This window comes from Ammospiza caudacuta, chromosome 34 (genome assembly GCF_027887145.1).
Source record: "Ammospiza caudacuta isolate bAmmCau1 chromosome 34, bAmmCau1.pri, whole genome shotgun sequence".
Taxonomy (NCBI): Eukaryota; Metazoa; Chordata; class Aves; order Passeriformes; family Passerellidae; genus Ammospiza; species Ammospiza caudacuta.
This window is the reverse complement of record NC_080626.1, coordinates 3128946-3152508: the sequence shown is the minus strand read 5'-3', so window position 1 is coordinate 3152508 and position 23563 is coordinate 3128946. Positions and strand designations below refer to the sequence as shown.

The following is a 23563-nucleotide window of genomic DNA, read 5'->3' as shown; positions in this document are numbered from 1 at the left end:
ATTCCTTCAAAATCCCAAATTTGGGGGAATTTCCCAAAAAGACCCCAAAATTTGGAGGAAATTCCTTCAAAATCGCAAATTTGAATTTGGGGGAATTCCTTCAGAAATCCCAAATTTGGAGAAAATTCCTTCAAAAATCCCAAATTTGGAGGAATTACTTAAAAAATCCCAAATTTGGGGGAATTCCTTCAAAAATCCCAAATTTGGGAGAATTTACCCCAAAAAACTCAAAATTTGGGGAAAATCTCTTCAAAATGACCCCAAAGTTTGAGGAAATTTCCCTAAAAAAAAGAAAACCCAACTTTTGGGGGATTCTGCACAAAAAAAACCACCAAAATTTGGGGTGAATTCCTTCAAAAATCCCAAATTTGGGGGAATTCCCTTTAAAAGCCCCAAATTTATGGGAATGCTCCCCCCAAAAACCTCCAAAATTTTAAGGGAATTTCCCCCCCAAAAACCCCAAAATTTGGGGGATTTGCCCCAAACCCCAATTTGTGACCCCCCCATTTCTCCCCCGCAGCCTCGGAGCCCCCGAAACCGCCCGAGGAGCCGGGTAGGGACCCCAAAATCCCCCAAAAACACCCCAAAAACACCCCAAAATACCCCAAAATCACCCCAAAAACACCTGGGACTCCAAATCACCCCAAAATACCCCAAAATCACCCCAAAAACACCCCAAAAACACCCCAAAAATACCCCAAAATCACCCCAAAAATACCCCAAAAACACCCCAAAAATACCCCAAAATCACCCCAAAAATACCCCAAAAACACCCCAAAAATACTCCAAAATCACCCCAAAAATACCCCAAAATCACCCCAAAAACACCTGGGACTCCAAATCACCCCAAAATACCCCAAAATCACCCCAAAAACACCCCAAAAACACCCCAAAAATACCCCAAAATCACCCCAAAAATACCCCAAAAACACCCCAAAAATACCCCAAAATCACCCCAAAAATACCCCAAAAACACCCCAAAAATACTCCAAAATCACCCCAAAAATACCCCAAAATCACCCCAAAAACACCTGGGACCCCAAAACACCCCAAAATACCCCAAAATCACCCCAAAATACCCCAAAATCACCCCAAAAACACCCCAAAAACACCCCAAAAATACCCCAAAATCACCCCAAAAACACTTGGGACCCCAAAATACCCCAAAAACACCCCAAAAATACCCCAAAAACACCCGGGACCCCAAAATACCCCAAAATCACCCCAAAAACACCTGGGACCCCAAAATACCCCAAAAACACCCCAAAATACCCGAAAATCACCCCAAAAACACTTGGGACCCCAAAACACCCCAAAATACCCCAAAATCACCCCAAAATACCCCAAAATACCCCAAAACTGCCCCAAAATACCCCAAAATGCACAAAAACTGCCAAAAAAATACCCCAAAATAACCCCAAACCTCCTGAGGAGCCGGGTAGGGACCCCAAAACCACCAAAATCACCCCAAAAACACCTGGGACCCCAAAGCACCCCAAAATACACAAAAACTGCCCCAAAATACCCCCAAAATCTCCTGAGGAGCCGAGTAGGGACCCCAAAATACCCCAAAATCACCCCAAAAACACCTGGGACCCCAAAGCACCCCAAAATGCACAAAAACTGCCCCAAAATCACCCCAAAATACACAAAAACTGCCCCAAAATACCCCAAACCGCATCAAGAGCCAGGCAGGGACCCCAAAATACCCCAAAATACCCCAAAAATGCCCCAAAATACCCCAAAATCACCCCAAAAATACCCCAAAAACACCTGGGATCCCAAAATACCCCAAAATCACCCCAAAAACACCTGGGACCCCAAAGCACCCCAAAAAATGACCCAAAATACCCCAAAAATGCCCCAAACCAGCCCTGGGAGCCCCAAAAACCCCAAAACGGCTCCAAAAATGGCCCTGGGACCCCAAAATGCCCCAAAAACCCCAAAAACGGCCCTGGGACCCCAAAATGCCCCAAAATGCCCCAAATGCCCCCGAAGCTCCCTGGGAGCCCCAAAATGCCCCAAAGCGCCCCAAAATCAGCGCTGGGAGCCCAAAACTCCCCCAGAACCCCCGGGGACCCCAAATCCTCCTGAAGTGCCCCCAAAAATCCCCCTGGGACCCCCAAAATCCCCCCAAAAATTAACCCTGGGACCCCCAAAATCCCCCTGGGACCCCCAAAACTCCCCAAAATCTCCCCAAAATCCCCCTGGGAGCCCAAAACTCCCCAAAATCCCCCCAAAATGCCCCCAAAAATTAACCCTGGGACCCCCAAAATCCCCCCAAAAATTAACCCTGGGACCCCCAAAACTCCCCCAAATCCCCCTGGGAGCCCCAAAATCCCCAAATTTCCCCCAAAATCCCCCTGGGAGACCCCCAAAACTCCCCAAATTCTCCCCAAAAATCCCCCCCAAAATCCCCCTGGGACCCCCAAAATCCCCAAATTCTCCCCAAATTCTCCCCAAAAATTCCCCAAATTCCCCCCAAAATCCCCCTGGGAGCCCCAAAACTCCCCAAAATCAACCTGGGACTCCCCCAAAACTCCCCAAAATCTCCCCAAAAATCCCCCCAAAAATCCCCCTGGGACCCCCAAAATCCCCAAATTCTCCCCAAAAAATCCCCTGGGACCCCAAAATCCCCCTGGGAGCCCCAAAATCCCCAAATTCTTCCCAAAAATCCCCCTGGGAGCCCCAAAATTACTAAATTCTCCCAAAAATCCCCCTGGGACCCCCCAAAACTCCCCAAAATCTCCCCAAAAATCCCCCCAAAAATCCCCCTGGGACCCCCAAAATCCCCAAATTCTCCCGAAATTCTCCCCAAATTTCCCCCAAAATCCCCCTGGGACCCCAATATTTCCCAAAATCTCCCCAAAAATCTCCCTGAGAACCCCAAAACTCCCCAAAATCTCCCAAAATCCCCCTGGGAGCCCAAAACTCCCCAAAATCCCCCTGGGACCCCCCAAAACTCCCCAAATTCTCCCCAAAAATTCCCCCGGGAGCCCCAAAATTTCCCAAAATCTCCCCAAAAATCTCCCCAAAAATTCCCCAAATCCCCCCAAAATCCCCCTGGGACCCCCAAAACTCCCCAAAATCTCCCTGGGACCCCCCCAAAACTCCCCAAAATCTCCCCAAAAATCCCCCCAAAAATCCCCCTGGGACCCCCAAAATCCCCAAATTCTCCCCAAAAATTCCCCAAAAATTCCCCAAATCCCCCCAAAATCCCCCTGGGACCCCAAAATTCCCCAAATTCCCCCCAAAAATCCCCCCTGACCCCCCATTTTCTCTGCCCCCAGAGGAGGAGCGGCCCCGGCCCCGGTGAGTGGAGTTTGGGGCGGTTTTGGGGGATTTGGGGATTTTGGGGAATTTTGGGAATTTTGGGGATTTTGGGGGGATTTTGGGGGAATTTTGGGGGGATTTTGGGGGAACTTTGGGGTTTTTGGGGGAATTTTGGGGGGGATTTTTTGGGTTTTTGGGGGGTATTTTGGGGGGGGAATTTTTGGGGGGATTTTTTTTGTTTTTGGGGGGGATTTTTGGGGGATTTTGGGGTTTTTGGGGGTGGATTTTGGGGGGTTTCTTTGGGGGGATTTTTGGGGAATTTTGTGGTTTTAGGGGGAAGAATTTGGGGGGGAATTTTGGGGGTTTTGGGGTGGATTTTGGGGGGGAATTTGGGGAGAAATTTTGGGGTATTATGGGGGGTATTTTTGGGGGGATTTTTTGGGTTTTTGGGGTGGATTTTTGGGGGGATTTTTGGGGGGATTTTTTGGTTTTGGGGGGGATTTTTGGGGGGATTTTTTTGGCTTTTTGGGGGGGATTTTTGGGGGGATTTTGGGGGGGTATTTTTGGGGTGGATTTTTGGGGATTTTTTGGGAGGGATTTTGGGGTGGATTTTGGGTTTTTTTTTGGGGGGGATTTTTGGGGGGATTTTGGGGGTTTTTGGGGGGGGTTTGGGGTGATTTTGGGGGGGTATTTTTGGTTTTTTTTTGTTGTTGTTTTTGGGGGTTTTTTGGGGGGGATTTTTTGGGTTTTTTTGGGGGGATTTTTGGGTGGATTTTGGGCGTTTTTTTGGGGGGGGGTTGGTTTTTTTTGGGGGGAATTTTTTGGTTTTTGGAGGGATTTTGGGGTGGATTTTGGAGGGGCTTTTTTGGGGAGATTTTTGGGGTTTTTGGGGGGGATTTTGGGGTGGATTTGGGGGGGTTTTTGGGATGATTTTGGGGGGGTTTTGGGCGTTTTTTTGGGGGGGGATTTTTTGGGTTTTTGGGGGGATTTTGGGGTTTTTCTGGGGTGATTTTGGGGGGTATTTTTGGTGGGGTTTTTTTTGTTTTTGGGGTGGATTTTGGGGGGGTTATTTTGGGGATTTTTTGGGGGGATTTCTTGGGTTTTTGGGGTGATTTTGGGGGGATTTTTTGGGTTTTTGGGGGGATTTTGGGGTGGATTTTGGGGGTTTTTTTGGGGGGGGGTTGGTTTTTTTTGGGGGATTTTGGGGTGGATTTTGGGGTGTTTTTGGGGGGGATTTTGGGGGTTTTTTTTGGGGGGGGTTTTGGTTTTTTTGGGGGGGATTTTGGGGGGGAATTTTTGGGTTTTTGGGGTGATTTTGGGGTTTTTTTGGGGGGTTTTTGGGGTGGATTTTGGGTTTTTTGGGGGGTATTTTGGGGGTCCCTGACCCCCCGCCCCTCCCCCAGGCCGATGCTGTCCCAGCTGGCGCCCCCCAAAATCCCCGAGGGCGAGCGCGTGGACTTCGACGTGAGTTCGGGGGATTTGGGGAAATTTGGGAAATTTGGGGAAATTTGGGGGGTCTGGGGGGGATTCGGGGTTTGGGGGAGAATTTTGGGGCATTTTGGGGTGGGATTTGGGGGATTTTAAACGGACTTGGGGGATTTTAAATGGAATTTGGGGGATTTTGAATGGATTTTGGGGGATTTTGGGGGAATTTGAATGGATTTTGGGGGGAATTTGGGGTGGGATTTTGGGGGCATTTGGGGCAAATTCGGGGAAATTTGGGGAAATCTGGGGGGGATTCGGGGTTTGGGGGAGAATTTTGGGGGATTTTGAATGGATTTGGGGGGGATTTTGCGGGATTTTGAATGGATTTTGGGGGATTTTGAATGGATTTTGAATGGATTTTGGGGGATTTTGAATGGATTTTGGGGATTTTGGGGGATTTTAAATGGATTTGGGGGGAATTTTGAATGGATTTGGGGGGATTTTAAATGGATTTTGGGGGATTTTAAATGGATTTTGAATGGATTTTGGGGGATTTTGGGGGGAATTTGGGGTGGGATTTTGGGGGAATTTGGGGCAAATTTGGGAAAATTTGGGGAAATTTGGGGGGTCTGGGGGGGATTCGGGGTTTGGGGGAGAATTTTGAATGGATTTTGGGGGATTTTGGGGAATTTTGAATGGATTTTGGGGATTTTAAATGGATTTTGAATGGATTTTGGGGGATTTTGAATGGATTTGGGGGGATTTTGAATGGATTTTAAATGGATTTTAAATGGATTTTGGGGGATCTTGGGGGATTTTAAATGGATTTTGGGGGATTTTGGGGTGGGATTTTGGGGGAATTTGAATGGATTTTGAATGGATTTTTGGGGATTTTAAATGGATTTTGGGGAATTTTGGGGAATTTGAAAGGATTTTGGGGAATTTGAATGGATTTTGGGGAAATTTGGGGTGGGGTTTTGGGGAATTTTGAATGGATTTTGGGGAGATGTTAAATGGATTTTGGGGGGATTTTGAATGGGTTTTGGGGGATTTTGAGGGATTTTGAACGGATTTTGGGGGATTTTGAATCGATTTTGGGGGAATTTGAATGGATTTTGAATGGATTTTGGGGGATTTTGAATGGATTTTGGGGGATTTTGAATGGATTTTGAGGGATTTTAAATGGATTTTGGGGGATTTTGAATGGATTTTGGGGGGAATTTGGATTTTGGGGGATTTTGGGGTGGGATTTTGAGGGATTTTGAATGGATTTTGGGGGATTTTGAATGGATTTTGGGGGGATTTTGAATCGATTTTGGGGGAATTTGAATGGATTTTGAATGGATTTTGGGGGATTTTGGGGGATTTTGGGGGGATTTTGGGGGATTTTGGGGGATTTTGGGGGATTTTGAATGGATTTTGGGGGGATTTTGGGGGGAATTTGGGGTGGGGTTTTGGGGGAATTTGGGGCAAATTCGGGGTCTGGGGGCGTTTGGGGGAATTTTGGAGTTTTGGGGAAGAATTTTGGGGGGAAATTTGGGATTTTGGGCGGCAATTCGAGGTCTGGGGAGGGAATTTTGGGGCGTTTTGAGGGGATTTGGGGCTTTTAGCAGAATTTGGGGTTTTTGGGGTGGGATTTTGGGGGGAATTGGGGGAATTTGGGGGTTTTGGGGGGGTTTTGAGGAGGTTCTTTCTTATTTTTGGGGGGTTTTTCCAAGGGGATTTTTTTGGGGTAAATTTGGGGTTTTTTGGTTTTTTTTTGAGGGGATTCTTTGGGGGTTTTTGGGGTAAATTTGGGGTTTTTGGGGGGTTTTTTTTTGAGGGGATTCTTTGGGGATTTTTTGGGGTAAATTTGGGGGTTTTTGGGTCAGGACATCCACCGGAAGCGCATGGAGAGGGACCTGCTGGGGAGGGAATTTTGGGTTTATTTGAGATTATTTTGGGAATTTTTGGTTTTTTTGGGTCGGGTTTTTTTTGAGGAGATTCTTTGGGGTTTTTGGGGTAAATTTGGGGGTTTTTGGGTCAGGACATCCACCGGAAGCGCTTGTGGAGGACCTGCTGGGGAGGGAATATTTGGGTTTATTTCGGATTATTTTGGGAATTTTTGGGTTTATTTCTGTTTATTTGGGGTTTTTTGGGTCGGGTTTTTCCAAGGGGATTCTTTGGGGTATATTTAGGGTTTTTTGGGGATTTTTTGGGGTAAATTTAGGGTTTTTTGGGGATTTTTTGGGGTAAATTTGGGGTTTTTTGGGTCAGGACATCCACCGGAAGCGCATGGAGAGGGACCTGCTGGGGAGGGAATTTTGGGGTTATTTGGGGTTATTTTGGGAATTTTTGGGGTTTTTTGGGTCGGGTTTTTTTTGAGGAGATTCTTTGGGGTTTTTGGGGTAAATTTGGGGGTTTTTGGGTCAGGACATCCACCGGAAGCGCATGGAGAAGGAACCGGCTGGGGAGGGAATTTTGGGGTTATTTTGGGAATTTTTGGGTTTTTTGGGTCGGGTTTTTTCCGAGGGGATTCTTTGGGGGTTTTTGGGGTAAATTTGGGGGTTTTTGGGTCAGGACATCCACCGGAAGCGCATGGAGAAGGACCTGCTGGAGCTGCAGACCCTCATCGACGCCCACTTTGAGCAGCGGCGCCGCGAGGAGGAGGAGCTGCGGGGGCTCATGGAGCGAATCGTGGGTGCTTTGGGGCCAATTCCGGGGATTTTGGGCAATTTGGGGTTTGGGGAGGAGCTGCGGGGGCTCATGGAGCGAATCGTGGGTGCTTTGGGGTGAATTCCAGGGGTTTTGGGCAATTTGGGGTTTTGGGGAGGAGCTGAGGGGGCTCATGGAGCCCCCGTGGGTGTTTTGGGGTGAAATTTGGGGATTTTGGGCAATTCCGGGGGTTTTGGGCAATTTGGGGTTTGGGGAGGAGCTGAAGGGCTCATGGAGCCCCCGTGGGTGTTTTGGGGTGAATTTTAGGGATTTTGGGCAATTTGGGGTTTGGGAGGAGCTGAGGGGGCTCATGGAGCGAATCGTGGGTGTTTTGGGGTGAAATTTGGGGATTTTGGGCAATTTGGGATTTGGGGAGGAGCTGCGGGGGCTCATGGAGCGAATCGTGGGTGCTTTGGGGTGAATTCCAGGGGTTTTGGGCAATTTGGGATTTGGGAGGAGCTGCGGGGGCTCATGGAGCGAATCGTGGGTGCTTTGGGGCCAATTCCGGGGATTTTGGGCAATTCCGGGGGTTTTGGGCAATTTGGGGTTTGGGGAGGAGCTGCGGGGGCTCATGGAGCGAATCGTGGGTGTTTTGGGGTGAAATTTGGGGATTTTGGGCAATTTGGGGTTTGGGAGGAGCTGAGGGGGCTCATGGAGCGAATCGTGGGTGTTTTGGGGTGAATTTTGGGGATTTTGGGCAATTCCGGGGGTTTTGGGCAATTTGGGGTTTGGGAGGAGCTGCGGGGGCTCATGGAGCGAATCGTGGGTGTTTTGGGTGAATTCCGGGGATTTTGGGCAATTCCGGGGATTTTGGGCAATTTGGGGTTTGGGGAGCAGCCGAGGGGCTCATGGAGCGAATCGTGGGTGTTTTGGGGTGAAATTTGGGGATTTTGGGCAATTCCGGGGGTTTTGGGCAATTTGGGGTTTGGGGAGGAGCTGCGGGGGCTCATGGAGCCCCCGTGGGTGTTTTGGGGTGAAATTTGGGGATTTTGGGCAATTCCGGGGGTTTTGGGCAATTTGGGGTTTGGGGAGGAGCTGCGGGGGCTCATGGAGCGAATCGTGGGTGTTTTGGGGTGAAATTTGGGGATTTTGGGCAATTTGGGGTTTTGGGGAGGAGCTGCGGGGGCTCATGGAGCGAATCGTGGGTGCTTTGGGGTGAATTCCGGGGATTTTGGGCAATTTGGGATTTGGGGAGGAGCTGCGGGGGCTCATGGAGCCCCCGTGGGTGTTTTGGGGTGAAATTTGGGGATTTTGGGCAATTTGGGGTTTTGGGGAGCAGCCGAGGGGGTCATGGAGCGAATCGTGGGTGCTTTGGGGTGAATTCCGGGGGTTTTGGGCAATTTGGGGTTTTGGGGAGGAGCTGAGGGGGCTCATGGAGCCCCCGTGGGTGTTTTGGGGTGAATTCTGGGGATTTTGGGCAATTTGAGGTTTGGGAGCAGCTGCGGGGGCTCATGGAGCCCCCGTGGGTGTTTTGGGGTGAATTCCGGGGATTTTGGGCAATCTGGGGGAATTTGGTGTTTGGGGGTTCTGGGATTTTTCTGGGGGTGGTTTTGGGGTCATTTCAGGCAATTTTGGGGGTGTTTTGGGGAGATTTAGGGGGATGTGGGGTTTTTAGGGGGGTTTTGGGTTGATTTTGGGGGATTTTGGGGCGATTCCAGGTAATTTTCGGATGATTTTGGGGTGATTTTGGGGGATTTTGAGAGGATTTGGGGCGATTTTGGGGTAATTTGATGTTTTGAGGCAGTTTTGGGGTGATTTTAGGGGGTTTTGAGAGGATTCGAGGCAGTTTTGGGGCGATTTTGGGGGAATTTGATGTTTTGAGGCAGTTTTGGGGTGATTTTGGGGTAATTTGATGTTTTGAGGCAGTTTTGGGGTGGTTTGGGTGTGGTTTTGGGGTCATTTCAGGCAATTTTGGGGGTGTTTTGGGGAGATTTTGGGGGATGTGGCGTTTTTAGGGGGGTTTCAGGTTGATTTTGGGGCATTTTGGGGTGATTGCAGGTAATTTTGGGATGATTTTGTGGTGATTTTGGGGGATTTTGAGAGGATTTGAGGCAGTTTTGGGGCGGTTTTAGGGGAATTTGATGTTTTGATGCAGTCTTGGGGTGATTTTGGGGTGGTTTTTGGGGTCATTTGGGGGGTTTGGGGCAGTTTTGCAGCGATTTGGGGCAATTTTGGGGGAATTTGGAGTGGTTTTGGTGGGGTTGGGGGTGATTTTGGGCAGCTTTTGGGTTGATTTAGGGCGATTTCGGGGCAGTTTTGGGGAGGTTTCGGGCGGTTTTGGGTTGATTTAGGTTGGTTTGGGGCAGTCTTGGGGTGATTTTTGGGTGATGTTTTGGGGCAGTTTCGGGGCAGTTTTAGGTGATGTTTTGGGGCAGTTTTGGGGCAGTTCCGGCGCAGTTTTGGGGCAGTTTCAGGGCAGTTTTGGGTGATGTTTTGGGGCAGTTTTGGGGCAGTTTTGGGGCAGTTTTAGGTGATGTTTCGGGGCAGTTTTGGGGCAGTTTCGGGGCAGTTTTGGGGCAGTTTTGGGTGATGTTTTGGGGCAGTTTTGGGGCAGTTTCGGCGCAGTCTTGGGGTGTTTTTTGGGTGATGTTTTGTGGCAGTTTCGGCGCAGTTTTGGGGCAGTTTCGGGGCAGTTTTGGGTGATGTTTTGGGGCAGTTTTGGGGCAGTTTCGGGGCAGTTTTGGGGCAGTTTTGGGGCAGTTTTGGGTGATGTTTTGGGGCAGTTTCGGGGCAGTTTTGGGGCAGTTTCGGGGCAGTTTTGGGGCAGTTTTGGGTGATGTTTTGGGGCAGTTTCGGGGCAGTTTCGGGGCAGTTTTTGGGGCAGTTTTGGGTGATGTTTTGGGGCAGTTTCGGGGCAGTTTTTGGGGCAGTTTTGGGTGATGTTTTGGGTGATGTTTTGGGGCAGTTTTGGGGCAGTTTTGGGTGATGTTTTGGGGCAGTTTCGGGGCAGTTTTTGGGGCAGTTTTGGGTGATGTTTTGGGTGATGTTTTGGGGCAGTTTTGGGTGATGTTTTGGGGCAGTTTTGGGGCAGTTTTGGGGCAGTTTTTGGTGGTTTTGTGCCGCGCCAGGAGCGGCGCCGGGCCGAGCGCAACGAGCAGCTGCGCAGCCGCACCGAGAAGGAGCGCGAGCGGCAGGCACGGCTGGCGGTGAGGGACCAAAACTGCCGGGATTCACCCCAAAACGGCACCTGGGAACCCCCAGAATCACAGCTGGGAACCCCCAAAATCACACCTGCATTCACCCCAAAATCACACCGGGATTCACCCCAAAATCACACCGGGATTCACCCCAAATTGGCACCTGGGAACCCCCAAAATCCCACCTGGATTCTCCCCAAAATGGCACCTGGGAACCCCCAAAATCCCCTTCGGGATGTGCCCTAAAATCCCCTCATGGATCTGTCCCAAAATCACCGGGATTCACCCCAAAATCACACCTGGGAACCCCCAGAATCACACCTGGATGCACCCCAAAATGGCACCTGGGAACCCCCAGAATCACACCTGGGTTCACCCCAAAATCACAGCTGGATTCACCCCAAAATCACACCTGGGATCCAACCCAAAATCACACCTGGGAACCCCCAAAATCACCGGGATTCACCCCAAAATCCCACCTGGGAACCCCCAAAATCACCGGGATTCACCCCAAAACCACACCTGGGAACCCCCAAAATCCCTGCAGGGAATCCCCAAAGTCCCCTCATGGATCCACCCCAAAATCTCCCAGATTGACCCCAAATCCACCAAAATCCACCCCGAATCTGGCCCTGAATCTGCCCCAAACCCACTCAAAATGTGACCCTAAACCCACCCCAAATCCACCCCAAATCCGACCCCAAATCCACCAAAATCCAACCCAAATCTGGCCCTGAATTTGCCCGAAATCCATCCCAAATCCGACCCCAAATCCGACTCCAAACCCCCCCAAATCCACCCCAAACCTCGCCCCAAACCCACCTGAAATCCACCTGAAAATCCACCCCGAATCTGACTCTAAATCCACCCCAAATCTGACCCCAAACCCACCCTAAAACGACCCCAAATCTGGCCCCAAATCCACCAAAATCCACCCCAAAACCGGCCCTAAACAGACCCCAAATCCACCAGAAAATCCACCCCAAATCTGACCCCAAATCCACCCCCAAATCTGACCCCAAACCCACCCTAAACTGACGCCAAACCCACCCTAAATCCATCCCCAAATTGACCCAAAATCCACCGGAAAATCCACCCCAAACCTGACCCCAAACCCACCCTAAATCCACCTCAAATCTGGCCCAAAATCCACCCCAAATCTGACCCCAAATCCACCCTAAACTTACCCCAAATCTGGCCCCAAATTGACCCAAAATCCACCCAAAAATCCACCCCAAATCTGACCCCAAACCCACCCTAAACTGACCCCAAATCCACCTCAAATCTGACCCCAAACCCACCCTAAATCCACCTCAAATCTGGCCCAAAATCCACCGGAAAATCCACCCCAAATCTGACCCCAAATCCACCCTAAATCCACCCTAAACTTACCCCAAATCTGGCCCCAAATTGACCCAAAATCCACCCGAAAATCCACCCCAAATCTGACCCCAAACCCACCCCAAATCTGGCCCCAAACTGACCCAAAATCCACCCGAAAATCCACCCCAAATCTGACCCTAAACCCACCCTAAATCCACCTCAAATCCGGCCCAAAATCCACCCCAAACCCAACCCTAAACCCAACCCTAAATCCACCAAATCTGGCCCCAAAATCCACCCCAAACCCAACCCTAAACCCACCCTAAATCCACCAAATCTGGCCCCAAAATCCACCCCAAACCCAACCCTAAACCCAACTCTAAATCCACCAAATCTGGCCCCAAAACCGCCCCGATTTGCCCCAAAATCGCCCCAACCCCAGGAGGAGAAGCTGCGCAAGGAGGAGGAGGAGGCCAAGAAGAGAGCGGAGGACGACGCCAAGAAAAAGAAAGTTCTGTCAGCGATGCCCCATTTCGGGGGGTACCTGGCCAAGGTGGGACCCCAAACACCCCAAAAACCCCCAAAAACCCCACAGAAACCCCAAAAACCCCATAGAAACCCCATAGAAACCCCATAGAAACCCCAAAACCCCATAGATCCCACAGAAACCCCAAAAACCCCATAGAAACCCCATAGACCCCATAGAAACCCCAAAAACCCCATAGAAACCCCAAAAACCCCACAGAAACCCCATAGATCCCGTGGGGACCCCATAGAAACCCCATAGACCCCATAGAAACCCCATGGGGACCCCATAGACCCCATAGATCCCATGGAAACCCCACACAAACCCCACACAAACCCCACACAAACCCCATAGAAACCCCAGAGACCCCATAGAAACCCCATAGAAACCCCATAGAAACCCCATAGAAACCCCACAGAAACCCCATAGAAACCCCATAGACCCCACAGAAACCCCACAGAAACCCCATAGAAACCCCACAGAAATCCCATAGACCCCATAGACCCCATAGATCCCATAGAAACCCCATAGAAACCCCATAGACCCCATAGAAACCCCATAGAAACCCCACAGACCCCACAGATCCCATAGAAACCCCATAGAAACCCCATAGAAACCCCAAACCCCCCCCAAAAACCCCATAGAAACCCCATAGACCACCCCTGAATTCACCTCAAATTGCCCCAAATTTCCCTAAATTCACCCCAAATCCACCCCGGAGCCCCCAATTTCCCCCCCAAATGCCCCAAATCCCCCCGAGTTCCCCCCGAATCCCCCCCTGGGAGCCCCCAAAACCCCAAAAAATTCCCGGAATTTTCCCCCATTTCCCCCCAGGCCGAGCAGCGCCGGGGCCGGCGGCAGACGGGGCGGGAGATGAAGCTGCGGATCCTGGCCGAGAGACGGCGGCCCCTGGAGATCGAGGGGCTGCGGGAGGACGGGCTCAGGTGGGACCAAAATACCCCAAATTCACCCCAAAATATCCCCCAAAATGTCCCAAAAATATCCCAAAAAATTCCTTCAAAATATCCCAAAAACACCCCAAAATATCCCAAAATGTCCCCCCTGGAGATCGAGGGGCTCAGGGAGGACGGGCTCAGGTGGGACCCAAAATACCCCAAATTCACCCCAAAACATCCCCCAAAATGTGCCAAAAATATCCCAAAAACACCCCAAAATATCCCAAAAACACCTCAAAATATCCCCTCCAAAACGACCCCAAAATATCCCAAATCCACCCCAAAATATCCCCCAAAATATCATAAAAACACCCCAAAATATCCCAAAAACCGCCCCAAAATACCCCAAAACGTCCCCCCTGGAGATCGAGGGGCTGCGGGAGGACAGGCTCAGGCGGGGCCCAAAATACCCCAAATTCACCCCAAAATATCCCCCAAAATGTCCCAAAAATATCCCAAAAAATTCCTTCAAAATATCCCAAAAACACCCCAAAATATCCCCTCAAAAACCGCCCCAAAATATCCCAAATTCACCCCAAAGCATCCCCCAAAATGTCCGAAAAATATCCCCAAAAAATCCCTTCAAAATATCCTAAAAACCGCTCCAAAATATCCCAAATTCACCCCAAAACATCCCCCAAAATGTCCCAAAAATATCCCCAAAAATCCCCTCAAAATATCCCAAAAACCACCCCAAAATATCCCAAATCCACCCCAAAATATCCCCCAAAATATCATAAAAACACCCCAAAATATCCCAAAAACCGCCCCAAAATACCCCAAAAAATCCCCCAAAATGTCCCAAAAATATCTCAAAAAATCCCTTCAAAAACCGCCCCAAAATATCCCAAATCCACTCCAAAATATCCCCCAAAATATCCCCAAAAAATCCCTTCAAAATATCCTAAAAACCGCCCCAAAATATCCCAAATTCACCCCAAAACATCCCCCAAAATGTCCCAAAAATATCCCCAAAAATCCCCTCAAAATATCCCAAAAACCGCCCCAAAATCTTCCAAAAATACCCCAAAATATCCCCCAAAATGTCCCAAAAATATCCCCAAAAATCCCTTCAAAATATCACAAAAACACCCCAAAATATCCCCTCAAAAACCACCCCAAAATATCCCAAATCCACCCCAAAATATCCCCCAAAATATCCCCAAAAAATCCCTTCAAAATATCCCAAAAATACCCAAAACATCCCAAATCCACCCCAAAACATCCCCCCTGGAGATCGAGGGGCTGCGGGAGGACGGGCTCAGGTGGGACCCAAAATACCCCAAATTCACCCCAAAACATCCCCCAAAATGTCCCAAAAATATCCCAAAAAATTCCTTCAAAATATCCCAAAAACCGCCCCAAAATATCCCAAAAACACCCCAAAATATCCCCTCAAAAACCGCCCCAAAATATCCCAAATTCACCCCAAAACATCCCCCAAAATGTCCCAAAAATATCCCAAAAAATCCCCTCAAAAACCGCCCCAAAATATCCCAAATTCACCCCAAAATATCCCCCAAAATGTCCCAAAAATATCCCAAAAACACCCCAAAATATCCCCCAAAATATCCCAAAAATATCCCAAAACCACCCCAAAATATCCCAAAAACACCCCAAAATATCCCCCAAAATATCCCAAAAAATATCCCAAAAACACCCCAAAATATCCCCTCAAAAACCACCCCAAAATATCCCAAATCCACCCCAAAATATCCCCCAAAAATACCCCAAAATATCCCATAAAAAAACCCCAATCCCATAAAACCCCCAAACCCCATAAAAACCCCAAAACCCCATAAATTCCTATAAATTCCTATAAAAACCCCAAATCGCCATAAATTCCTATAAAAACCCCATAAATTCCTATAAAATCCTATAAAAACCTCAAAACCCCATAAATTCCTATAAAAACCCCAAAACCCCATAAAATCCTATAAAAACCCCATAAATTCCTATAAATTCCTATAAAAACCCCAAAACCCATAAATTTCTATAAAAACCCCAAAATCCCATGAATTCCTATAAAAAACCCCAAAATCCCATAAATTCCTATAAAATCCTATAAAAACCCTCAAACCCCATAAATTCTTATAAATTCCTATAAAAACCCCAAAATCCCATAAATTCCTATAAAAACCCCATAAATTCCTATAAATTCCTATAAAAACCCCAAAACGCCATAAATTCCTATAAAAACCCCAAAATCCCATAAAATCCTATAAAAACGCCATAAATTCCTATAAATTCCTATAAAAACCCCAAAACGCCATAAATTTCTATAAAAACCCCAAATCCCATAAATTCCTATAAAAACCTCATAAATTCCTATAAATTCCTATAAAACCCCCAAAACGCCATAAATTCCTATAAAAACCCCATAAATTCCTATAAATTCCTATAAAAACCCCAAAATCCCATGAATTCCTATTAAAACCCCATAATCCTATAAGTTCCTATAAAAACCCCAAAATCCCATAAATTCCTGTAAAATCCTATAAAAACCCTCAAACCCCATAAATTCTTATAAATTCCTATAAAAACCCCAAAATCCCATAAATTCCTATAAAAACCCCATAAATTCCTATAAATTCCTATAAAAATCCCAAAATCCCATAAATTCCTATAAAAACCCCAAAACCCATAAATTCCTATAAAAACCCCCAAACCCCATAAATTCCTATAAAAACCTCAAAACCCCATAAATTCCTATAAAAACCCCAAAACCCATAAATTCCTATAAAAACCCCAAAACCCCATAAATTCCTATAAAAACCCCATAAATTCCTATAAAATCCTATAAAAACCCCAAAACCCCGTAAATTTCCCCCGTTTCTGGGCCGAGGCCGAGGAGCTGCACGCCCGGATCCAGCAGCTCGAGCGCCAATAAAACCCCTTTAAAACACAATAAAAACTCCATAAAAACCTCCAAAAACCCCCTAAAAACCCCCAAATCCCATAAAATCCTATAAAAACCCCATAAAATCCTACACAAACCCCAAAACCCCGTAAATTTCCCCCGTTTCAGGGCCAAGGCCGAGGAGCTGCACGCCTGGATCCAGCAGCTCGAGCGCCAATAAAACCCCTTTAAAACACAATAAAAACTCCATAAAAACCTCCAAAAACCCCCTAAAAACCCCCAAATCCCATAAAATCCTATAAAAACCCCATAAAATCCTACACAAACCCCAAAACCCCGTAAATTTCCCCCGTTTCAGGGCCAAGGCCGAGGAGCTGCACGCCTGGATCCAGCAGCTCGAGTCCGAGAAGTTCGACCTGAGCGAGAAACTGCGGCGGCAGCGCTACGAGGTGGGACCCCAAAAACACCAAAAACACCCCAAAAACCCCAAAAACTCAAAAAGGGGACCCCAAAAACACCAAAACCACCAAAAACACCCCAAAAACCCAAAAAGGGGACCCCAAAAACACCAAAACCACCAAAAACACCCCAAAAACCCAAAAAGGGGACCCCAAAAACACCAAAACCACCAAAAATGGGACCCCAAAAACACCCCAAAAACCCAAAAATGGGACCCCAAAAACACCAAAAACAACCCAAAAACCCAAAAATGGAAACCCAAAAACACCAAAAACACCCCAAAAACCCAAAAAGGGGACCCCAAAAACACCAAAAACACCCCAAAAACCCAAAAAGGGGACCCCAAAAACACCCCAAAAACCCAAAAAGGGGACCCCAAAACCACCAAAAACACCCCAAAAACCCAAAAATGGAAACCCAAAAACACCCCAAAAAACCCAAAAAGGGGACCCCAAAAACACCAAAAACACCCCAAAAACCCAAAAATGGAAACCCAAAAACACCAAAAACACCCCAAAAACCCAAAAAGGGGACCCCAAAAACACCCCAAAAACCCAAAAAGGGGACCCCAAAATACCCCAAAAACCCAAAAAGGGGACCCCAAAACCACCAAAAACACCCCAAAAACCCAAAAACCCAAAAACCCAAAAAGGGAACCCCAAAAACGGGACCCCAAAAACCCAAAAATGGGACCCCTAAAACACCAAAAACACCCCAAAAACCCAAAAAGGGGACCCCAAAAAACACCAAAAACCCAAAAAAGGGACCCCAAAAACACCCCAAAATCGGGACCCCAAATACACCGTGACCTCAAAATGGGACCCCAAAAAATCCTAAACCCAAAATCTGGGACCCCAAAATCCCAAAATGGGACCCCAAAAAATCCCCAAAAATCCAAAAAAATGGGACCCCAAATCCCTGAAACGGGACCTCAAAACCCCAAAAAACCCCAAAAAATGGGACCCCCAAATTCACCCTGACCCCAAATTGGGACCCAAAAATCCCCAAAAATGGGACCCCAAATCCCTGAAATGGGACCCCAAAATCCCAAAAATCCAAATCTGGGACCCCCAAATACACCCAGACCCCAAACTGGGACCCCAAAATCCCCAAATATGGGATCCCAAACCCCAAAAATCCTAATGTGGGACCCCAAATCCCAAATTGGACCCCCAAATTCACCCTGGGACCTCAAATCAGGACCCCAAAACCCCAAATGGGACCCAAAACCCCAAAAATCCCCAAAAATGGGACCCCAAAAAACCCAAATATGGGATCCCAAAAATCCTAAACCCAAAATCTGGGACCCCAAAATCCCAAAACGGGACCCCAAAAAGTCCCCAAAAAACCCAAAAAATGGGACCCCAAATCCCTGAAATGGGACCCCAAAAAATCCACAAAAATCCCAACAAATGGGACCCCAAAATCCCCAAATATGGGATCCCAAAACCCCAAAAAACCCCAAAATTGGGACCCCCAAATTCAGCCTGACCTCAAAACGGGACCCCAAAACCCCAAATATGGGATCCCAAAAATCCTAAACCCAAAATCTGGGACCCCAAAATTCCAAAACGGGACCCCAAAAAGTCCCCAAAAATCCCAAAAAATGGGACCCCAAAACCCCAAAAAACCCCAAAATTGGGACCCCCAAATTCACCCTGACCCTAAATTGGGACCCCAAAACCTCAAAAATCCCCAAAAATGGGACCCCAAAATCCCCAAATATGGGATCCCAAAAATCCTAAACCAAAAATCTGGGACCCCCAAAATCCCAAAATGGGACCCCAAAAAATCCCCAAAAATCCCCAAAAATGGGACCCCAAAAAACCCCAAAATTGGGACCCCCAAATTCACCCTGGCCCCAAATTGGGACCCCAAAACCCCAAAAAAACCTAAAATTGGGACCCACGAATTCACCCTGACCTCAAAACAGGACCCCAAAAATCCCAAAAAATGGGACCCCAAAACCCCAAAAACCCCAAAAATGGGACCCCCAAATTCACCCTGACCCCAAACTGGGACCCCAAAAATCCCAAAAAGTGGGACCCCAAATCCCTGAAACGGGACCCCAAAACCGCAAAAATCCAAATCTGGGACCCCCAAATCCACCCTGGGACCCCAAACTGGGACCCCAAATCCCAAATGGGACCCAAAACCCCAAAAATCCCCAAAAATGGGATCCCAAAACCCCAAATATGGGATCCCAAAAATCCTAAACCCAAAATCTGGGACCCCAAAATCCCAAACTGGGACCCCAAAATCCTAAAACGGGACCCCAAAAAATCCCCAAAAATCCCAAAAATGGGACCCCAAAACCCCAAAAAACCACAAAAAATGGGACCCCCAAATTCACCCTGACCCCAAATTGGGACCCCAAAACCCCAAAAATCCCCAAAAATGGGACCCCAAAACCCCAAAATTGGGATCCCAAAAATCCTAAACCCAAAATCTGGGACCCCAAAATCCCAAAACGGGACCCCAAAACGGGACCCCAAAAATCCCCAAAAATGGGACCCCAAAAACCTCAAACAGGACCCCAAAAAATCCCCAAAAATCCAAATGTGGGACCCCAAAAACCCCACACGGGACCCCCAAACCCCAAAAATCCAAATCTGGGACCCCAAATCCCCCCGAGCCCGAATTTGGGGGTTCGGGCCCCCACTCCCGCTCGGGGCTCCCCATTTTGGGCTCCTGTTCCCATTTTTGGGGTTTTTTTGGGGGGGATTTGGTCAATCCCAAATTTTGGGGTCCCCATTTCCGGAGGGTTTTGGGGTCCCGAATTTTGGGGTTCCCTTTTTTGGGGTTCTCATTTTTTGGGGATTTTTGGGGTTCCCATTTTTGGGGTTCCCATTTTTGGGGTTCCCATTTTTTGGGGTTCCCATTTTGGGGGTTCCCATTTTTGGGGTTCCGATTTTTGGGGTTCCTATTTTCGGGGTTCCCATTTTTGGGGATTTTTGGGGTTCCCATTTTTGGGGTTCCCATTTTTGGGGATTTTTGGGGTTCCCATTTTGGGGGTTCCCATTTTTGGGGTTCCCATTTTTGGGGTTCCCATTTTCGGGGTTCCCATTTTTGGGGATTTTTTTGGGGTTCCCATTTTTGGGGATTTTGGGGGTCCCGAATTTTGGGGTTCCCTTTTTTGGGGTTCCCATTTTTGGGAATTTTGGGGTTCCCATTTTGGGGGTTCCCATTTTTTGGGGTTCCCATTTTTTGGGGATTTTGGGGGTCCCGAATTTTGGGGTTCCCATTTTTGGGAATTTTGGGGTTCCCATTTTTGGGGATTTTTTGGGGTTCCCATTTTGGGGGTTCCCATTTTTTGGGGTTCCCATTTTTTGGGGATTTTGGGGGTCCCGAATTTTGGGGTTCCCATTTTTGGGAATTTTGGGGTTCCCATTTTTGGGGTTCCCATTTTTGGGGATTTTTTGGGGTTCCCATTTTTGGGGTTTCCATTTTTGGGGTTCCCATTTTTGGGGATTTTGGGGGTCCCGAATTTTGGGGTTCCCATTTTTGGGGTTCCCAATTTTGGGGTTCCCATTTTTGGGGATTTTTTGGGGTCCTGAATTTTGGGGTTTCCATTTTTGGGGTCCCCATTTCCAGGGGTTTTGGGGTCCCGAATTTTGGGGTTCCCATTTTTGGGGTTCCCATTTTTGGGGATTTTTTGGTGTTCCGAATTTTGGGGTTCCCATTTTTGGGGTTTTGGGGTCCCGAATTTTGGGGTTCCCATTTTTTGGGGTTTCCATTTTTGGGGATTTTTTGGGGTTCCCATTTTTGGGGGTTCCCATTTTTGGGGATTTTGGGGGTCCCGAATTTTGGGGTTCCCATTTTTGGGGGTCCCGAATTTTGGGGTTCCCTTTTTTGGGGTTCCCATTTTTGGGAATTTTGGGGTTCCCATTTTGGGGGTTCCCATTTTTTGGGGTTCCCATTTTTTGGGGATTTTGGGGGTCCCGAATTTTGGGGTTCCCATTTTTGGGAATTTTGGGGTTCCCATTTTTGGGGTTCCCATTTTTGGGGATTTTTTGGTGTTCCGAATTTTGGGGTTTCCATTTTTTGGGGTTCCCATTTTGGGAATTTTGGGGTTCCCATTTTTGGGGATTTTTTGGGGTTCCCATTTTTGGGGTTTCCATTTTTGGGGTTCCCATTTTTGGGGATTTTGGGGGTCCCGAATTTTGGGGTTCCCATTTTTGGGGTTCCGATTTTTGGGGTTCCCATTTTTGGGGATTTTTTGGGGTCCCGAATTTTGGGGTTTCCATTTTTGGGGTCCCCATTTCCAGGGGTTTTGGAGTCCCGAATTTTGGGGTTTCCATTTTTGGGGTTCCCATTTTTGGGGATTTTTTGGTGTTCCGAATTTTGGGGTTCCCATTTTTGGGGTTTTGGGGTCCCGAATTTTGGGGTTCCCATTTTTTGGGGTTTCCATTTTTGGGGGTTCCCATTTTTGGGGTTCCCATTTTTGGGGATTTTGGGGGTCCCGAATTTTGGGGTTCCCATTTTTGGGGTTCCCATTTTTGGGGTTCCCATTTTGGGGGTTCCCATTTTTGGGAACTTTGGGGTCCCGAATTTTGGGGTTCCCATTTTTGGGGTTCCCATTTTTGGGGTCCCGATTTTTTGGGGTCCCGAATTTTGGGGTTCCCATTTTTGGGGTCCCCATTTCTGGGGGTTTTGGGGTTCCCATTTTTGGGGTTCCCATTTTTGGGGATTTTGAGGGTCCCGAATTTTGGGGTTCCCATTTTTGGGGATTTTGGGGTTCCCATTTTCGGGGTTCCAAATTTTGGGGTTCCCATTTTTGGGGTTCCCATTTTTGGGGATTTTTTGGGGTCCCGAATTTTGGGGTTTCCATTTTTGGGGTCCCCATTTCCGGGGGTTTTGGGGTCCCGAATTTTGGGGTTCCCATTTTTGGGGATTTTTTGGTGTTCCGAATTTTGCGGTTCCCATTTTTGGGGTTTTGGGGTCCCGAATTTTGGGGTTCCCATTTTTTGGGGTTTCTATTTTTGGGGATTTTTTGGGGTTCCCATTTTTGGGGGTTCCCATTTTTGGGATTCCCATTTTTGGGGATTTTGGGGGTCCCGAATTTTGGGGTTCCCATTTTTGGGGTTCCCATTTTTGGGGATTTTTTAAGGGTTCCCATTTTTGGGGTCCCGATTTTTTGGGGTCCCGAATTTTGGGGTTCCCATTTTTGGGGTCCCCATTTCTGGGGGTTTTGTGGTTCCCATTTTTGGGGTTCCCATTTTTGGGGATTTTGAGGGTCCCGAATTTTGGGGTTCCCATTTTTGGGGATTTTGGGGTTCCCATTTTCGGGGTTCCCATTTTTGGGGTTCCCATTTTTGGGGGTCCCATTTTTGGGGATTTTGGGGGTTCCCAGTTTTGGGGTTTCCATTTTTGGGGTTCCCATTTTGGGGGATTTTGGGGGTCCCGAATTTTGGGGTTCCCATTTTTGGGGTTCCCATTTTTGGGGATTTTTTGGTGTTCCGAATTTTGGGGTTCCCATTTTTTGGGGTTCCCATTTTGGGGATTTTTTGGGGGTTCCCATTTTTGGGAACTTTGGGGTCCCGAATTTTGGGGTTCCCATTTTTTGGGGTTCCCATTTTTGGGGATTTTTGGGGTTCCCATTTTTGGGGGTTCCCATTTTTGAAGTTCCCATTTTTTGGGATTTTTTGTGGTTCCCATTTTTGGGGTTCCCATTTTTGGGGATTTTGGGGGTCCCGAATTTTGGGGGTTCCCATTTTTTGGGATTTTTGGGGATTTTTTGGGGGTCCCGAATTTTGGGGTCCCCCCCTCCTCTGACCCCGCCCCTCCCCCCCCAGATCAACGTCCTGTACAACCGGATCAGCCACGCCCAGAAATTGTAAATTTGGGGGAAATTTGGGGGAAATTTGGGGGAAATTTGGGGCATTTTGGGGTGGTTTGAGGTCTCTTGGGGGGGATTTAATTTTTTTGGAGTGGGGGCAATTTTGGGATTTTTTTTGGGAAATTTTGGGGGTTTTTTTTAATGGGATTGTTGGGATTTTGGGGTCCTGGAGGGTTTGGGGCACTTTTGGGGTTTTTTGGGGATGGATTTTGGGGTTTTTGAGGTGATTTTGGGGTTTTTTGAGGTGATTTTGGGTTTTTTTGGGGAGGGATGTGGGGAAATTGGGAGTTTTTGGTGGGCATTTTTGGGTTTTGGGGGGATTTGGGGATTTTGTGGGGATTTGGGTTTTCTGGGGGTTATTTGTGGCGTGTTTGGGTTATTTTAGCGGGTTTTGGGGTATTTTGGGTGGTTTTGGGGGTATTGTGGGTGGGGTTAGGGTATTTCGGGGTATTTTTGGCGTGGTTTTGGGGTGTTTTTTGGGGAATTTTGGGTGTTTTTGGGGGTGGTTTTGGGGTGTTTTTTGGGGAATTTTGGGTGTTTTTGGGGGTGGTTTTGGGGTGTTTTTTGGGGAATTTTGGGTGTTTTTGGGGGTGGTTTTGGGGTGTTTTTTGGGGAATTTTGGGTGTTTTTGGGGTGATTTTTGGGGTGTTTTTTGGGGAATTTTGGGTGGTTTTGGGGTGATTTTTGGGGTGTTTTTTGGGTGTTTTTTGGGTGGTTTTGGGGTGATTTTTGGGGTGTTTTTTGGGTGTTTTTGGGGTGATTTTTGGGGTTTTTGGGCCCCGTCCTTGTCTGAGCCGTCCCGCCCCTCCCCCACAGCAAGAAGGTCGCCAAGGGCCGCGTGGGCGGGCGCTGGAAGTGACCCCGCCCCTCGTGACGTCACGCGTCGTAACGCACTACGTCACACCAATAAAAACCATTACGTCACTCGCACTGCGGCCTCCTCGCGTCACTTCCGCTCCTCCCTTTCCCGTCGCCCCCCGCGCGCGCGCTGTTGCCATGGCGACCCCGCCCCCGCCGCTTCCGGCCCCGCCCCCTCCCGGCGCGGCGGCCCCGGCCCCGCCATGGCGGCGG

The 23563-nt window shown here is 48.2% G+C and overlaps 1 protein-coding gene across 1 annotated transcript; it reads left to right on the top strand.

Moving 5' to 3' along the window:
• The first annotated feature begins 526 nt into the window (after positions 1-526).
• Positions 527-23419, top strand: TNNT1 (troponin T1, slow skeletal type). The gene is made up of 10 exons (XM_058822738.1): positions 527-553; positions 3291-3312; positions 4677-4737; positions 7258-7374; positions 10461-10538; positions 12295-12405; positions 13213-13322; positions 16553-16643; positions 22449-22489; positions 23309-23419. The coding sequence occupies exons 3-10, from the start codon at positions 4681-4683 to the stop codon at positions 23349-23351; spliced, it is 648 nt and encodes a 215-aa protein (XP_058678721.1). The 5' UTR covers positions 527-553; positions 3291-3312; positions 4677-4680; the 3' UTR covers positions 23352-23419.
• The last annotated feature ends 144 nt before the right edge of the window (positions 23420-23563 follow it).